This window comes from Sinohyriopsis cumingii, chromosome 9 (genome assembly GCF_028554795.1).
Source record: "Sinohyriopsis cumingii isolate HCF-2022 chromosome 9, ASM2855479v2, whole genome shotgun sequence".
Lineage (NCBI taxonomy): Eukaryota > Metazoa > Mollusca > Bivalvia > Unionida > Unionidae > Sinohyriopsis > Sinohyriopsis cumingii.
In genome coordinates, this window is record NC_142969.1 from 72334825 (window position 1) to 72353733 (window position 18909).

The following is an 18909-nucleotide window of genomic DNA, read 5'->3' on the forward strand; positions in this document are numbered from 1 at the left end:
CACGAAAACGTCTACACGAGGACAAATCCTTTTAGTATCACAGATCTTGACAAAAGCTATATTTGGATACAGGTGACTTGATTTCATTGCAGTTTGATGTAGATTATGGTGTTTCACTTTTACGGAAAATGCTTAACCATCATTATAAACTGGAATGGATTCATTCATTTTCTGTTGTTTTTTTATGATATTGATACTACCAGAAGGGTTTAGAAGTTGACGCAGTGGTTCAGGTTGCATATTAACAAAACTGTCTCAGAAACAATGTCAAATGGATCTGGTGTTGTTGTTCCTTTACTCTTCGGTCTAGAAAGCAGACTAAATATATCTGTTTCACCATGAGATATGAAGGACTTCTCACTTGAATTACAAGAACTCCAAACTGACATCACATTAATTCTACTCGGTTCTTGCCGTTTCGTTTGTAACTTTCTGACAGGAAGTGATACCGGAATTTTTTTTTTATATGTAGCATTTCTGCTTTAGCCTGCTGCTCACAGTCTATATCCTATAAACACAATATATTATAGATGGCTATAAATCAGGTTAGACTTAATGTATTTAGCATTCTAATCACTCCTAATATAATATCTGGAGATATTCAGTCATCATTGTACATAAAACAAAGGAACAAGGCACTATAGATAACTATATATAACTATATAACTATATAACTATATATATATATATATATATATATATATATATATATATATATATATATATATATATATATATATATATATATATATTGTTAGTCAGTTAGATAGAATATGGATTGCAACTGAAAGTGACCATCTAAGGACAATATATTTTTCCTATTTGAATGGTAAAGGATCATTTTAATTATTTACAATGATGTGGAAGACATAACCTTGTCACACTTTCCATATTAATTTTTTTTAAATATTGTCATGTCCAAAAAGTTTAAATTTTCCCGTTATTTTGTCTCCTGTTAACTTGAAGATTTGAAACCAACAATTTTTGGTGTGACTTTTCAAAATACTGTCATTTACGACAACGTAGTGTCCTATTGTCAGTATTTCAACTCGACTCTAAAACGGAAAGTGTGACTTTTTATTGCTACATTTACTTTGTCATCTATGCTGTTGGTTACATTCAGATTGGAAACCTTATGTCTTAAATGTTTTCAGAAGTCACTGTTGGAGCTTTTAAATAAGATCGAACATGCAGAGCAACTGTTTGTCAGGTAAGATGTAGTTCCTCATTAGCAAATGACACAAAAAGTCATTATAAGTCGTGCATTTGCAAATTAGTTTTGGTTTAATTTTCTTTCAAAGATACTATTTTGTATTTCGTGAACATGATCTTTTGTATCTAGAAGCATTATGAATATTGGTTCAGTAAAAAAGTATTTTTCTAAATTTATTTTATGAGTAACAAATTGTTGATTGTTTCTTTATATGCTAATGACACTACGGCCACTACCCCACATATTATACATATTTAGAAAAGTATGAATCTTATTCTCCTAAAGAAAGAAATAAATGACCAGTATGAATTGTTGATATAAAATATATTTATACTCAACTGATTTTAATCTTGACCACTTGCATCCCCATAATATCGAATAAAATGAGTGACGTGTGTTAAGAAGGCTGGTTGTGCATTTGAATGAGTAAATTGAGTAATATGTATTATGAACTGGTTGTTCAAAGTATTTCAATGAGTCAGAATAATGCATATTAAATTTTATGGTTATGGAATGTATTTCAATGAGTATGAATGACGCATATTAAATAAAATGGATAAGCAATGTATTTCACTGAGTCTGAATGATATGTATTAAATACAATGGATATGCAATGTATTTCATTGAGTATGAATGACGTGTATTAAATGGAATGGTGATGCAATGTAGTTCAGTGAGTATGAATTATGCATATTAAATATAACGGTTATGCAATGTATTTCAATGAGTATGAATTATGTGTATTAAATAAAATGTTTATGCAATGTATTTCAGTGAGTATGAATTATGTGTCTTAAATGGAATGGTGACGCAATGTATTTCAGTGAGTATGAATGATGTGTATTAAATAGAATGGTTATGCAATGTATTTCAGTGAGTATCAATGATGTGTATTAAATGGAATGGTGATGCAGTGTATTTCAGTGAGTATGAATGATGTGTATTAAATGGAATGGTGATGCAGTGTATTTCAGTGAGTATGAATGATGTGTATTAAATGGAATGGTGATGCAGTGTATTTCAGTGAGTATGAATGATGTGTATTAAATGGAATGGTGATGCAATGTATTTCAGTGAGTATGAATGATGTGTATTAATGGAATGGTGATGCAATGTATTTCAGTGAGTATGAATGATGTGTATTAAATGGAATGGTTATGCAATGTATTTCAGTGAGTATGAATTATGTGTATTAAATAAAATGTTTATGCAATGTATTTCAGTGAGTATGAATTATGCATATTAAATATAATGGTTATGCAATGTATTTCAGTGAGTATGAATTATGTGTATTAAATAAAATGTTTATGCAATGTATTTCAGTGAGTATGAATTATGCATATTAAATAAAATGGTTATGCAATGTATTTCAGTGAGTATGAATTATGTGTACTAAATAAAATGTTTATGCAATGTATTTCAGTGAGTATGAATTATGCATATTAAATAAAATGGTTATGCAATGTATTTCAGTGAGTATGAATTATGTGTATTAAATAAAATGTTTATGCAATGTATTTCAGTGAGTATGAATTATGCATATTAAATATAATGGTTATGCAATGTATTTCAGTGGGTATGAATAATGTGTATTAAATAAAATGGTTATGCAATGTATTTCAGTGAGTATGAATTATGTGTATTAAATAAAATGTTTATGCAATGTATTTCAGTGAGTATGAATGATGAAATAAAATGGTTGTGGAAAGTATTTTAATAAGTCTTTAACGTAAAAAAACTAAATGGACAAATTTATTCGACCAATATTCACACTGCTATCAAGAAGTGATAGTAGATTTAGTTTCCTGCAATGTATTCATTTTGGATCAACTGTTTAAGATCGTCTTGATATTGAAATCCACTATTTAACATAACCTTGTAATTTATGCCCACACATTGGACACTGTGCCCAATTAAGAAATTTGAAACTCTATCTAAAGAAGAAATGGATGAATGTATCAAGAAATTATCAGATATCAATTACTGTCCAGGTGCCAAAATCTTGTAATGGTGATAATGATCAATACTTTATTATTATTATCATTATTATTATTAATGTTATTATTGATATCATTATTTATATTATTATTATTGATATTATTGATATTATTATTATTATTATTATCATTATTATTATTATTATTATTATTGTAGCAATAGAAGTATTGTTGATACTCATGACGAGATTTCTGCAGGTGCAATTAAATATATCTTCTTAACTGACAGATGTTTGAAACCAAATGTTTACCTGCGTCCCAAAGACTTTAAAGACCATGTTGTAAGAGATCAACTCAGATATAATGGTGTGTCTGAGATTGCCAAAATACGGAAGGCTGGCTTCATGCACAGAAAAACATACACTGACTTCACCAAAAGGTAATTTTTTTAAATTGTACACATCCCATTAATATACATATAGTTTTACACTACACAATATATTACATTGAAAAGAGTGACAGTTTTATGCGAGGTTTGATGGATTCACAAATGATGAACACATGTTGATCAGTAAGTGTGATTAAAACAACAACTGAAATATTGCAATGACTTCAAAGTTTGCAATGGAGAAGACTTTATACTTAGTGATCTTCACCCCCTCGTTATATGCACTTAATCATTAAAGGTGTCAACATAATGGAACAGTATACTCAGTATTATAATGTACCGAGTATGGCATGTAATGGAATATAAGTGTATGGCATGTAATGAAAAATAAGTGTATGGCATGTAATAGAATATAAGTGTAATTGCATGTAATGTAATATAAGTGTATGGCATGTAATGGAATATAAGTGTATGGCATGTAATGGAATATAAGTGTATGGCATGTAATGAAATATAAGTGTATGGCATGTAATGGAATATAAGTGTAATGGCATGTAATGGAATATAAGTGTATGGCATGTAATGGAATATAAGTGTAATGGCATGTAATGGAATATAAGTGTATGGCATGTAATGGAATATATGGGTATGGCATGTAATGGAATATAAGTGTATGGCATGTAATGGAATATAAGTGTATGGCATGCAATGGAATATAAGTGTAATGGCATGTAATGGAATATAAGTGTAATGGCATGTAATGGAATATAAGTGTAATGGCATGTAATGGAATATAAGTGTATGGCATGTAATGGAATATAACTGTATGGCATGTAATGGAATATAAGTGCAATGGCATGTAATGGAATATACGTGCATGGCATGTAATGGAATATAAGTGTAATGGCATGTAATGGAATATAAGTGTAATGGCATGTAATGGAATATAAGTGTAATGGCATGTAATGGAATATAAGTGTATGGCATGTAATGGAATATAAGAGTATGGCATGAAATGGAATATAAGTGTATGGCATGTAATGGAATATAAGTGTATGGCGTGTAATGGAATGTAAGGGTATGGCATGCAATGGAATATAAGTGTATGTCATGTAATGGAATATAAGTGTAATGGCATGTAATGGAATATAAGTGAATGCATGTAATGGAATATAAGTGTAATGGCATGTAATGGAATATAAGTGTATGGCATGTAATGGAATATAAGTGTAATGGCATGTAATGGAATATAAGTGTATGGCATGTAATGGAATATAAGTGTAATGGCATGTAATGGAATATAAGTGTATGGCATGTAATGGAATATATGGGTATGGCATGTAATGGAATATAAGTGTAGTTTCTTGCCACATGAATCTCACTGACCTTCATCTGATTGTTGCATATGATTTACTTTGATTGCAATTGTGATTGCCATCAGGAGAAACAGGGAGACATAGGTGCTACAAATAATTATGCATCAATATACATTGTTTGTTGGACCAATTATGCATTCTAATGTGCAGCACTCACAGATGTTGCACACAGAGTGATGTGTTCTGTACTGATGACAATTTGAATTTTTCATGTTTAGAAGCATCTGTGGTATGACATTCAATTATTAAGTTTCTAAAGACGTTACCTGAATGATTCTATAAATAGATCATTTCCGTCATCTTTGTTACCTGAATGATTCTATAAATAGATCCTTTCCGTCATCTTTGTTACCTGAATGATTCTATAAACTGATCCTTTCCGTCATCTTTGTTACCTGAATGATTCTCTAAACTGATCCTTTCCGTCATCTTTGTTACCTGAATAATTCTATAAACTGATCCTTTCCGTCATCTTTGTTACCTGAATGATTCTCTAAACTGATCCTTTCCGTCATCTTTGCTATTTTATAGATTAAATTATTAGTCTGTAAACACTCTGCATTGGAACTAATGTGGAATGCTATCAAAGATTGTTAATGACCTTACCTATACCATCTCCACAAGTGCCATTTAATCATTGTGGACATCGGGCCATTTCATTAATACTTTTCTTTTGCTTTGATGATCTCGATGTTCCTATTTAGGTATATATATATATATATATATATATATATATATATATATATATATATATATATATATATATATATATATATCGGTGCATTGTGAATAATGCATATCAGATTGAAATCAGAAGTTTATAGACTCAATTTCATGTTTCATAATTACATTATAGACAAACAAACATTATTTATATTTAATGTTTTACTGTTTACATTTATATTGCGTTTCTTCCTCTTTCCAATCTTAATGAAATGCATTAATTTGAAATTTCATTTGAGTTAGACCTTCAGGAAGGATTTCAAGTTTAACTGATGGATATACCATTGTATTATTCTATTATATTATATTTATGAGTACCGCTTTTGATGTTAAATACTGTAAATGTTCTAATAAATAAAATATCCTTCATATTAATAACAATAATATACATGATATTATCATTATTATTATTATCATTATTATTATTATTTTAAAGAGACAAAAATCCGATTACACTGGACTCAATGTACCGTCAAAAGTGTACATTATCACACATTTTAGGGGACAATGACATTATCCATGTTGTAACATCTTGCATATTTTCATGAGCAGTCATTTGTTGTGGCTGTGCTATATTATAATTATTCTGCGAATAAAATAAATAAAGCCATAGTATCTGGCACATTAACAAAATAATATCACACTCATGCCGCTTTTACCGTTTAATTTGGCATTTTTCTGCACAATTAGTTAAACCAATAGATTAGATGCAAGGCTAATTAACTGCACGGGCCCATTTTTATCAGTCTAAGATCTAGATATCTTTTAATGACATTGGTATTTCAATGCACCCGTTTACTTGAAGAAGAAAAAAACAAGGCCTGACTGACTAGTCGAATGGAAGCCTTTGTACCAATATGGTAAAATATACCCATTTGGATAGTCATTTTAAGACCTAAAGACATGTCAACACTAAATAAAAGTTGACCAGATTAGACTCAATGCCTGCCAGAGAACTATTGTCTCTTGGGGTATTCCCAGACAGTATCAGATATCCAGCTAATACAAAAAATAGGTCTCATCCAGGACAAATGTTTTCTCAACAAATGTATTACACGAATACATACACACTGACACACATTCACTTTGTCTCTGTATGCATGTCTGTCTGTCTACATATATATATATATATATATATATATATATATATATATATATATATATATATATATATATATATATATATATATATATGAATTTAGGTATGGGGATGTTTGGCCAGTCGCTGGTAGAAAGGACATCAATGCCGAGACTACAACAGTTGAAATATTGCGCCATTTTCATCAGGAATATCAGCGTGATTACAGACGGGGGAAAACAATGGTATGTGTTTTAACACAGCAGTATAAGGTGTGAAAGTATTGCTGAGTTGTATCAAAGCATCTACTAAACTTAAACGCTGTGACCTTGCACTAATGGCTGTTCAAGTATATAGTGCTCAGGTATGTTCTTTGCTTTTACAGACAAACACATGCATGTGCTGAATATCAGAATAGCCCCTCTTAAACGATAGAAAAATGAAAGAAAACAAGTATAATTAAAACACCCAAAGATAGTATCTGTAATGCGACTGGTTTGGTCTTTCACAAGGTGGAGGGGAGATGATCATCTTGAGAGCTTTGGGTATCTGTGGTGAGACGGTGGGAGGGGGACATGGTGGGGGGGTTTCCCAACCGGAGTATCGCTGATGAGATAACAAGACAATCTGATGAACATAATCTGCCTTGAAGAATACAAGAACGATGGGTCAAGATGGGTGCTTGAAGTACAAGTGTAAATGTGCCATCCGTGTCGTGTACGTGGTTATTTTTGAACACCAAAGTTCATAATACAGCGGTCAATTATGAAAGAAAGGAAGAGCCATTAATTTGTGCTGGCAGTCCAGGAGGCGATCATAGGGCAAAAGTGTATAGCCAGCATTTCAGCATGGTTGACTTTACAGCCATTGAGTTTTCTTTGAATAATATAGATATTGTGAGCTTGAGAGTTTATTTCAGTAATGACCTATACCCACTGTGCATTAAAGAGATACAAAGCGTGGCAGGATTATAAAGAGCTCTTGTCGCCCACTTACTTAGAACTGTTCCTATTCGTCGTCAGCATAGCCAACCTAATTGAATTCCATACAAAAAAATTACAGCATCATTATCAAAAAGCCCTAGCATGCGTCCTTACAGAAGCGAGACAATACCTTCTAATCATGCAGAATCACGACCTACAGGTGAGCGTCAAGTATATCATATATGCAGACTTTGATGTACTAAAGGTGCAAGTGGAAAGCCCCGCCTGCACTATACCAGCAAAGCTACACAAACACACACATACAAATTCGCTCACTACCGAGTACCAATGTCACACGGAAGAGATATGTGAGGAACATTGTTATGAGACTTAGATTTTATTAAATAGAGACATCATCATGGCTTTCCAGAAAGTCAGAGACTCACCTATGTTTTGAGGAATAAGGTAACAACAGAATGCAAGATCAGTGCCATATTAATGGGACATACTGCAGCTCAGTCCACATAGCATATGCTTGGCATCTAAGTCTTATGACTTAGAAAGACACAAAGGTTACCTGTTCACACTTTACATTATATTATACAGGAAGTAAACATGCATGAATTCATACGGACTGAGCCTCAAGAGGAGAAAAGGTAGAAATGTGTGAAGGTCATTTTAGTATGCCGTGTCATTACTTAACATTAGGCAGAATAGAGGCCAATCAATACTGTGATTTTGTAAACTTTATCTGAAATTATGTCAATCTATTGACATAGATAATGAATACATTATGTGCAAATGATAGGTATTTCTGTTTGATCCAATTTGAAAAGCGGTTTAAAATCGATTTTAAATACACATGCCAAGGGCCATCTTAACATTAATGCCTCCATATTTTGTTTTAGCCATTTTTAAAAAATGACACTCACTTATTCATAACATGCAAACAGTGAAAATAATTTTGCTTTTATCTTTAAATTAGTATTATTTTATATTGCCATTTTTGTTGTGCCACATTACGAAGAATATAAAGCACAAAGGAAATTATATCTTTCTTGTGATTGTGATCGGTTTATTTAAAATAAAACATTTGCAATTGATTAACAGGGCTAACAAAAGAACACGCAGAGACTCTCAATTAAGGAAAAAAGGGAGTCACACACATGAAAAAAATCCACATTTAGGAATAGACGAGAAAAACTATGATAATGACGTTTAAACTTAAAAAAAGTTTAAACATTATAAACGAAATAACAAGACAAAAAAAAAATCTCTAGAAATGGAACTATTATAAATAACTGAGACATATAATGTGAATGCAATCTGCTATATCGCTAAACCACTTGGAATGGAAAAGTTACGAAAGTTATGTTAAGGAACATATGATGCAAAGGGCAACATCTGTTGTTCCTTACCAAGATTTGCATTCTGGATATAATTTCAGCTTTCTGTAACAAAGAAATAAAAAGAATCTATATTACAAAATAAGGTAGTGAAAAGAAGTTTCAGTTTTGCTACTAATAAATACTAATTATATTACTGCTACTAATACTACTACTAATAATAATAATGACAAGAACAAAAATGATGATCATAATAATAGCAATAGCATCATGTTTTATTGGAACCAGAGAAGGCACAGACGACAGGAATGAAACTGATGCATAGTCAGATAAATAGAAAACATTGCGATTATTTTTTTGCATTTGCCAAATTTGCCACGTGTTCGCATTTGCAGTGTTGCATATGACTACTTTAGTCATCAGTCAACCTACTATTTTACTCGTTGGGTAACATTAAGTGGGACTGTTCAGAGTAATCAGATGAGCCGAAATGTCTAGTTAGATTTATGCATGACCCTTTTTTCTTCTTTCGATTTAATGTACCTGCTTTTAAAAGTCAACTGTTTAGCCATACTATGAATGGCACATATCTTTCCTATCTGGGCATACATTATATTCTGAAATCTTCATCCTACCATTTGATTAAATTAAGTAACTCTGTTGATACACTGTAAAAATAGTACTAACAAAATGTAGTAGCTCCGGTGGACTAAGTGGCAAGAGCATCTGCCTCGGATGCAGGAGGTAGTTGCTTTGAAACCCAGTCGAGTGATACCAAAGAATGATAGAAATGGTACTATCAGATGTTTCGCATGGAACTCAACATTAATAGTTAGTGTTAGGACTGGGGGAGCTAGTGGGGATGTTTTGTCCCAACCGGAGTATCGCTGATGACCAAATGAGAAAATCAGATGAACATAATCTGCCTTAAAGAATACGAGGACGATGGGTCAAGATGGGTATTTGACTGATGCTGAAAGTACAAGTGTCAATGTGCCATCAGTATTATGTACGTGGTTATATTTGAACACCAAAGTTCATAATACAATGGTCAGTTATTAAAGAAAAGAAGAGCCATTGCTTTGCACCTGCAGTCCAGGAGGTGATCACAGTGTTAACAGAGCAGCAGAGTATAGTCAGCATTTTAGCACGGTTGACGTTACAGGCATAGAGTGTAAAAGTCATTTTAGTATGCCATGTCATTACAATAGGCGGAATAGAGCCCAATCAGTGCTGTGATTATGTAAACCTAATCTGAAATTATATCAATCTATTGACATAGATAATGAATACATGAAATGCAAAGGATAGCTTTTTCTGGCTGATCCAATATGAAAAGCTGTTTAAAATGGATTTTACATACACATGCCAAGGGCTTTCTTAACATTAATACATCCATATTTTGTTTTAGCCATTTTGAAAAAATGACACACACTTATTCATAACTGTTCCACATGCAAAACAGTGATTTTGTACATTGCCATTTGTATTGTGCCACATTATGAAGAATATGAAGCACACGTACAAAACAATTATATCTTTCTTGTGATTGTGATCAATTTATATAAAATAAAATATTTGTAATCGAAACAATCAGTTCAGATATTATATAATGATACAGAAGTTTGAAATCTGCCATGGAGAAGGTAAGTCACTAACAGGGTTAACAAAAGAACACGCACATACTCTCAACTCAGAAAAAATGGGTCACACACATGAACAAAATCCATATATAGGAACAGACGAGAAAAACTATGATGATGAGGTTTAAACTTAATTAACGTTTAAAAATTACAACGTTTAAACATTACAAAGGAAATAACAAGACAAATAAATCTCTAGAAATGGAACTATTATAAATAACTGAGACACATAATGCGAATGCAATTAGTCAGTGACATAGCGCTAAACCGCTTGGCATGGAAAAGTTATGTCAATGAACATATGATGAAAAGGGCACCATCTGTTGTTCTGCACCAAGATTTGCATTCTGGATATAATTTCAGCTTTCAGTAACAAAGCGAAAAGAATCTATATTACAAAATAAGATAGTGAAAATAAGTTTTAATTCTGCTGCTACTAAATACTAATTCTACTACTACCACTACTATTACTACTAACAAGAACAAAAGTGATGATAATAATAATAGCAATAGCATCATGCTTTATTGGAACGACAGGAATGAAACTGATGCACATTCAAATAAATAGAGAACACTGCGATTATGTGTTCGTATTTGCCAAATTTGCCACGTGTTTGCATTTGCGGTGTTGCATGTGTCTACTTTAGTCATAAGTCAACCTACCATTTTACGCATTGGGTAACAATATGAGGGACTGTTCAGAGTAATCAGCTGAGCCGAAATGTCTAGTTAGATTTATGCATGACCCTTCTTTCTTATACGGATTTATTGTGCCTGCTTTTAAAAGTCAACTGTTTTGCCATGCTACGAATGGCACATATCTTTCCCATCTAGGCATACATTACATTCTGAAATCTTCATCCTACCATTTGATTCATAAGTTAAGTGACACTGTAAAAATAGTACTAACAAAAATGTAGCAGCTCTGGTGGACTAATTGGCAAGAGCATCTGCCTCGTATGCAGGAGGTAGTTGCTTCGACACCTGGCCGAGTGATACCAAATAATCATAAAAATGGTACTAGCAGATGTTTCACATGACAATCAACATTAAGAGTTAGTGTTAGGACTGGTTGGCCTGGTGTCTGGATACTGTGACTGTGTGGGACATGATGCCACATGTCTGCGACATCATGTACTAATGGTAGACATCACTATAAACTGTTACAAATCAGACATAGTAGCGATATGACAAATTGTTAAAACTGTGTTAAATGTATTTGAAAAACACGCTAACAGAACTTTGCTTCTAGATTATATAACGTTTATCTTTGCATCTGCACATATATTTTTCCACATTATGACTGAAGTATAACTGTACAAGGACAAGGTGGTATTGTAAGTATTTTCCTCCTCGGACATTACAATATGTGGTTCTTTGGAAGTTTCCTTCAGATGTATAAGGGAGATAACTGTGCAAGTATATCTGACTACTTTATAATTTATTTAAGGTACCTAGGTGGTAGGCTGTTAGAAAGCGAATGTGTTTTGGGAGTCACACTTTTCAGTTTCTCGAGACCTCTTGCGTCGCTGACATGGCTTTTTCTATAGCTGCACTTATCGATTTCTCATGCATCGCCATATTTTTAAGAGCCACGTAGGTTCCATACTCTCTTTGCTGTGCATGTCTTCATTGTTGCTTCACTCATCCATAATGCACATCAACCACGTACAGAATGCATGGAACATCCTCGCCTTCCCTTTGCTTTCCCCAACACAAATATTTCATATGCACTTACACGATGCATGGAACATCCTCGCCTTCCCCTTTCTTTCCCCAACACAAATATTTCATATGCACTTACACGATGCATGGAACATCCTCGCCTTCCCTTTGCTTTCCCCAACACAAATATTTCATATGCACTTACACGATGCATGGAACATCCTCGCCTTCCCTTTGCTTTCCCCAACACAAATATTTCATATGCACTTACACGATGCATGGAACATCCTCGCCTTCCCTTTGCTTTCCCCAACACAAATATTTCATATGCACTTACACGATGCATGGAACATCCTCGCCTTCCCTTTGCTTTCCCCAACACAAATATTTCATATGCACTTACACGATGCATGGAACATCCTCGCCTTCCCTTTGCTTTCCCCAACACAAATATTTCATATGCACTTACACGATGCATGGAACATCCTCGCCTTCCCTTTGCTTTCCCCAACACAAATATTTCATATGCACTTACACGATGCATGGAACATCCTCGCCTTCCCTTTGCTTTCCCCAACACAAATATTTCATATGCACTTACACGATGCATGGAACATCCTCGCCTTCCCTTTCTTTCCCCAACACAAATATTTCATGCCATGATTCTACCAAATGATTTGAATATGAATCACTTTGTGCTCAATGACGAATCAGTGTCCTTTGATTGGGTGTCAAACTGGGGCCCAACAATGTCTGCACACTCATACATATGTCATTTTGTATTTAACTGGGTGTCAAAATGGTGCCCTACTATGCCTCCACACTCATAGATATGTTAGATATGTTAGTTCAAAAATTATTCATTCACCAATTTTAAGTTGGTGCAATTCGGGAGGGCAAATATGTATGTACATAGGGGCAACTCCAACAGTTGTTTGCAATCGTTAGCAATCTTCATTCCACCATCAATTAGCATTAAAGAGATGAGACAACTCAAATATATTCATGGATCCTTGATCGATATTACGGTATTGAATCGTCAAAACTGACTGGCATTACAAACTAACTGACTCCTATCAATATATCTTACGTACCAGCTATCCTCCTAAACATGTATTCAGCAACCTTACGTAAGAACGTTGCCGTTTGCATCAAACGTATTAGTGCAAAGAAGCTGATGCTCAACAAAAGGAACCGATAAACATAAAGTGCATTTACAATAAAGGGTGTAGATAATTAAGCATAAATCTGATATTTATACAAATCTAAGACAAGTGTCCAAAGCTGTCTAGTAAAAAATAAATCTAGCTGTTTGCAACATATCCCACTGGCAAAAAAAAACCCCAACCAGATGCATCAGGCAAACAACATATTTTCCGGAGACTGTGGTACATTTATTTCGGACTCTTCCACAGGTCTAAGTGAGGCCTTCGAAGACACATTTACGGCTGATTGCTAAAAAATACTTGAAAACCTACCTTGCACGTGTCCATTTGAACTAAAATAATATTTTGTAAGTACGGACATACCGATGGTAAAAACAGACTTTCAAACCTTTACGTGCAGGATTTATTTGCAGTGTCAGTCGAAAATTTGGCTGTTTCATTCAAAACGACAGTTCTGTCTTTATGTTCAAGCTTGGTCCTGTTCAATATTTAGGCAAAAACTTGGGAAATAAAACTAAACAAATCAAATTATGTCACACGCTATACCCAGTCCATCAATATAATATCCATTGAGTAAAATCCCCCAAAATACTGATGCTAAGTGTAGCCATACCAAATTATATATATATATATATATATATATATATATATATATATATATATATATATATATATATATATATATATATATATATATATATATATATATATATATATATATATATCAGCTGATGATAACATCTGGTAACATATGGCAACAAGCTTTTGTCCACTAATGTGATATTTAATCTGCCCTAACTAATTTCCAATCAGTTTTCTCAGTCTCACTTTGCTCAAAAAATGTATGTTGATGACGATGATGGTGAAGATGATGATGATGAAGATTAGGAAAGTTGACTATAATTATTATTATTGTCATCATCATCATCATCATCATCATCATCATCATCATTATTATTATTATTACTATTATTATTATAGTAATACTACTAATACTAGTACTATTACTACCACTACTGCTACTGCTACCAATAATAATAATAATAATAATACATTTCTTACTACTGTCAATTTTGTGATATAAATACACATGTATCCTCAGGGTATTTCGCATACAATTAGGGATGTCAGATGCTGAACAGAATGCATCAATAAAGATGGTCATAGTGAGATACGACATCGTCTTGATGACGTAGACAATTAGCTCACGCAAGCAGTAGCGCCATAGTGCTTCTATCACGCATCCAAACTTGCAGGATCAAATATAATAGGTCGTTATTTATAAATTTAGTCACTTATTGTTATTTGTATTATTTTTGCTTTCTTTAGACTGATTTATTTTACTATACATAATTTGCTTTTTGTTGGAGTTAGAAATATGCATTGTTCTTTGATTACTACTCTTTTTTGTGTCCGTGTAGTAATGATTAATACATAATGCTATCATACAGGTTGGAGACTATAATTGGAATTATTTGTATATATATCAATTATGCCTAATATTAGCAAGCATTCTCCTGTAGAATCTAGGGATATTATTTTCTGATCTCTTTGGTGTATTCTTGTAATTCTCTATAACTAAATGTCCATACTTTTATTTGTTTCATATAAATTCAGAATGACTGTATAGATAGATGAAAATTAATACTAGGTCGTCATGCAAGTGTGTCCGCTATTCATGAGTGCATATAACACTGACTCAGTTTTGGTGATGTTGTGATGGAATATGGAACATGGACTGGTGTGTACATGCAAGGCGAAGGGTGCCATTAACCCGCAATCATGGGTTCTAATCTTGATTCTAACTGTACGAGCTGTGTTTTTTAGGTCTTCATGAAGGATAAACTTGTAGCTTGGATGGAAGGGGAGTTAATTGTCCATGAAGAGCGCAAGAGGAAGGAGGAGGAGGAAAAGGAAAGGAAAAGACAGGAAAGGAGAAAGCAGGAGGAGGAGAATGAACGACAACGAAAGGAACAGAGGATTCAGGAGGAGGAAAGAGAAAGGCAGGAACGGGAGAGAGAAAGACTAAGAAAAGAGGCCTTGGAAGATGAAACGGAAGTCAAACATCCCGTAATGTCCGAGTGTCCAGTAAGAATACTTGCCAAGTGAAATCAGAGAGGCATTACTTTTTGAAGCAATAAGGCATTTTAGATGAGAAATTGTGTTTTAGATTATATTGTTACTTTGACACTTAGAAAAATATTTTTTTGGGAAGAATGGGCACAATAGGATTGGTATAATAGAGTGGTTTTAGATTAATAGAAATGGTATAATCCAATAGTTTTAGAGATAATAGGAATGGTATAATCCAATAGTTTTAGATATAATATGAATGGTATAATTCAGTTGTTTTAGATATAATATGAATGGTATATATAATCAAATAGTGTTAGAGATAATACGAATGGTACAATTCAATAGCTTTAGAGATAATAGGAATGGTATAATCCAATAGCTTTAGAGATAATAGGAATGGTATAATCCAATAGCTTTAGAGATAATATGAATGGCACAATCCAATAGTTTTAGATATAATAGGAATGGTATAATCCAATAGTTTTAGATATAATAAGAATAGTATATATAATCAAATAGTGTTAGAGATAATAGGAATGGTATAATCCAATAGTTTTAGATATAATAGGAATGGTATAATCCAATAGTTTTAGATATAATAAGAATAGTATATATAATCAAATAGTGTTAGAGATAATACGAATGGTACAATTCAATAGCTTTAGAGATAATAGGAATGGTATAATCCAATAGCTTTAGAGATAATATGAATGGTACAATCCAATAGCTTTAGAGATGCTAGGAATGGTACAATCCAATAGCTTTAGAGATAATAGGAATGGTACAATCCAATAGCTTTAGAGATAATAGGAATGGTACAATCCAATAGCTTTAGAGGTAATATGAATGGTACAACACAATAGCTTTAGAGATAATATGAATGGTACAATCCAATAGCTTTAGAGATAATATGAATGGTCGGTGTCATTTACAACACAATTAATTGTGCTGTAAATTTATTATTTGTTTCGTTAATGGGCAGCACCCAATATCTAAATCTAATAGAGATGCTTGTTTTAAATTTCGCAAATATTTCCTTAGAAACTTTATTGCGACTGTTCTCAGTGATCTTTCCATTGATTATGAGTACACATTAACTTGTTACAGTTCATTTTGCCATCAACTTCATTTTACTCATATAGGTATTTCTATTAGCGATGCGCACCTTAGTTCACATTTCCAGTTGAAACACATCAACCTTTATTCCATGATGCGTAATAGATGACTATTTTTTTTATACAGTCTACTTCAGCTGGGTCAGAATCAAGCGTAGGTTCAGAAAGCCATTTCGGCTTTAAGTTTACAAACCTTAAAGATACTGTAAAGGTTGAAGATGGAGAGAACCGTCCGCCATCTCCACCCGTAACTATTGACGAAAACAGGGATACAAATGATTCTACGGATGCTTCTCGAAGGAAAAAGGAGAAACCAGAAGAAGATAAACCGTAAGCATATCAATAATTTAATGTGGCAATTTTATATCTCGTTCAGGTTCCACCTGAATAAATGATCTAGATTCTCATGTCATCATTTGCCTGGAATTCATAGGTGTTTAAAAGATTTTGCTATATCAACAGTTTCAACAGCCAGCAAAGGAAGCAAGGAGAAATATATTATATACTGTAACTTATATTTATAATTTAGCTGCCTTTAAAATCTGCTAACTATTGAATATGGTTGACATGTTTATGGTAGTTTAATATTTACTAGTTGTCTCTTAAAAATAACATACGTTGTTCTAAGTAAGTTTTCTTTTTTTTTTCTTCTTTATGATATCCATCTAACCAGCCGCCCTCCACTTAAAATAAATAAAAATATGGCATGTGCATATAAAGGACTCTGGCTGTTTTGTTAACTTTACAATACAATAAAATGACCTTCCTTCAGAGTATTAGAAAAATTTCTTATGTTAATTGAAGGCGTGATTGAAGTTTTGGTTCAACCAATTTATACAAATTCAGTCTATTTGTACCTGGTTATGAACTGCTTCTAATTACCACAAATATAATTACATAAAAATGCAACTGGAAAACATCATTTTCGGACACAGGAGAGTGGTCAGTATTATAGATGTAACGATTTGCATGCATTGGAAACATTTCATTGAGATGAAGGACATAAATTGTACCTAGTAATCTTCTTCAGAAGCAGCCCCTAAACTTGCACAGAGAGGAAGGAAAGAAATTAAAGTTAATCGCGATCACAATTGACCGCCATATTTTCTGCCAGTACAATAAATCACATTTACTCATCCCACGAGGTGACCTAGACTTGTATGTTGCTGTATGTCATTTAGGCAAAGTACAACAGCTAGGACCAGATTATTGACTCAAGCAGCAATTAGAGATGGTCTTGCTTTTCTTATTGTCTATCCCATCTTATTAAAGCATTTTGGATGAATTAGGGGCTGACAGAACCTGGACATTATATTGCCATACATGAAATCAAACTGAAGTATCAAATATGAGATGTGTCATCGATCATTTAAGAAACTGAGTTGTTTTAGAGTGAGACCATGAAATCTGCAAGCATCTCACCTATCTCCCGATGGAATTTGGAAACAAATAAATGACACAAGTTGTTTCATTAGCCCAAGAATGTTTATGCAGGTTCCGAAACACAAAATGAGAAAGCATTTTGATGGTGAGTCAATGGAGTATTTCCCAACATAAAAGCATCGCATACGGTTGCATCTAATCCCACGTCCATGTCTGAATTTGAAAAATATTACTGGAAATTATAAACAGAGCCCATGTTCCATTAAACGTTTTGTAATATAGGTAGCAATAATATGATGCCTCTCTGAATGGCATGATAAGAACTTTTGAAGGAATGTCTAGAACTAACCTTTTGTGGGTGTTCATGGATCATACATCAGTATAATAAAGTTGATGGAATGTCTAGAACTAACCTTTTGTGGGTGTTTATGGATCATACATCAGTATAATAAAGTTGATGGAATGTCCAAAACTAACTTTTTGTGGGTGTTTATGGATCATACATCAGTATAATAAAGTTGATGGAATGTCTAGAACTAACCTTTTGTGGGTGTTTATGGATCATACATCAGTATAAAAAAGTTGATGGAATGTCTAGAACTAACCTTTTTTGTGTATTCAGGGATCATACATCAGTATAATAAAGTTGATGGAACTTCTAGAAGTAACCTTTTGTGAGTGTTCAAGGATCATACATCAGTATAATAAAGTTGATGGAATGTCTAGAACTAACATTTTATGGGTGTTCATGGATCGTACATCAGTATAATAAAGTTGATGGAATGTCTAGAACTAACCTTTTGTGGGTGTTCATGGATCATACATCAGTATAATTTAGTTGATGGAATGTTTAGAACTAACCTTTTGTGGGTGTTCA

At 33.1% G+C, this 18909-nt stretch overlaps 1 protein-coding gene across 1 annotated transcript in view; it reads left to right on the forward strand.

Moving 5' to 3' along the window:
• Positions 1 to 18909, forward strand: part of LOC149792013 (chitin synthase chs-2-like) — a 94724-nt gene that overhangs the window by 53973 nt on the left and 21842 nt on the right. Inside the window, exons 8-12 of the mRNA XM_089969518.1 lie at positions 1155 to 1210; positions 3440 to 3589; positions 6840 to 6960; positions 15286 to 15546; positions 16777 to 16979. Of these exons, the coding sequence (XP_089825644.1) occupies positions 1155 to 1210; positions 3440 to 3589; positions 6840 to 6960; positions 15286 to 15546; positions 16777 to 16979 (791 nt within the window). The remainder of the gene's footprint in view (positions 1 to 1154; positions 1211 to 3439; positions 3590 to 6839; positions 6961 to 15285; positions 15547 to 16776; positions 16980 to 18909) is intronic.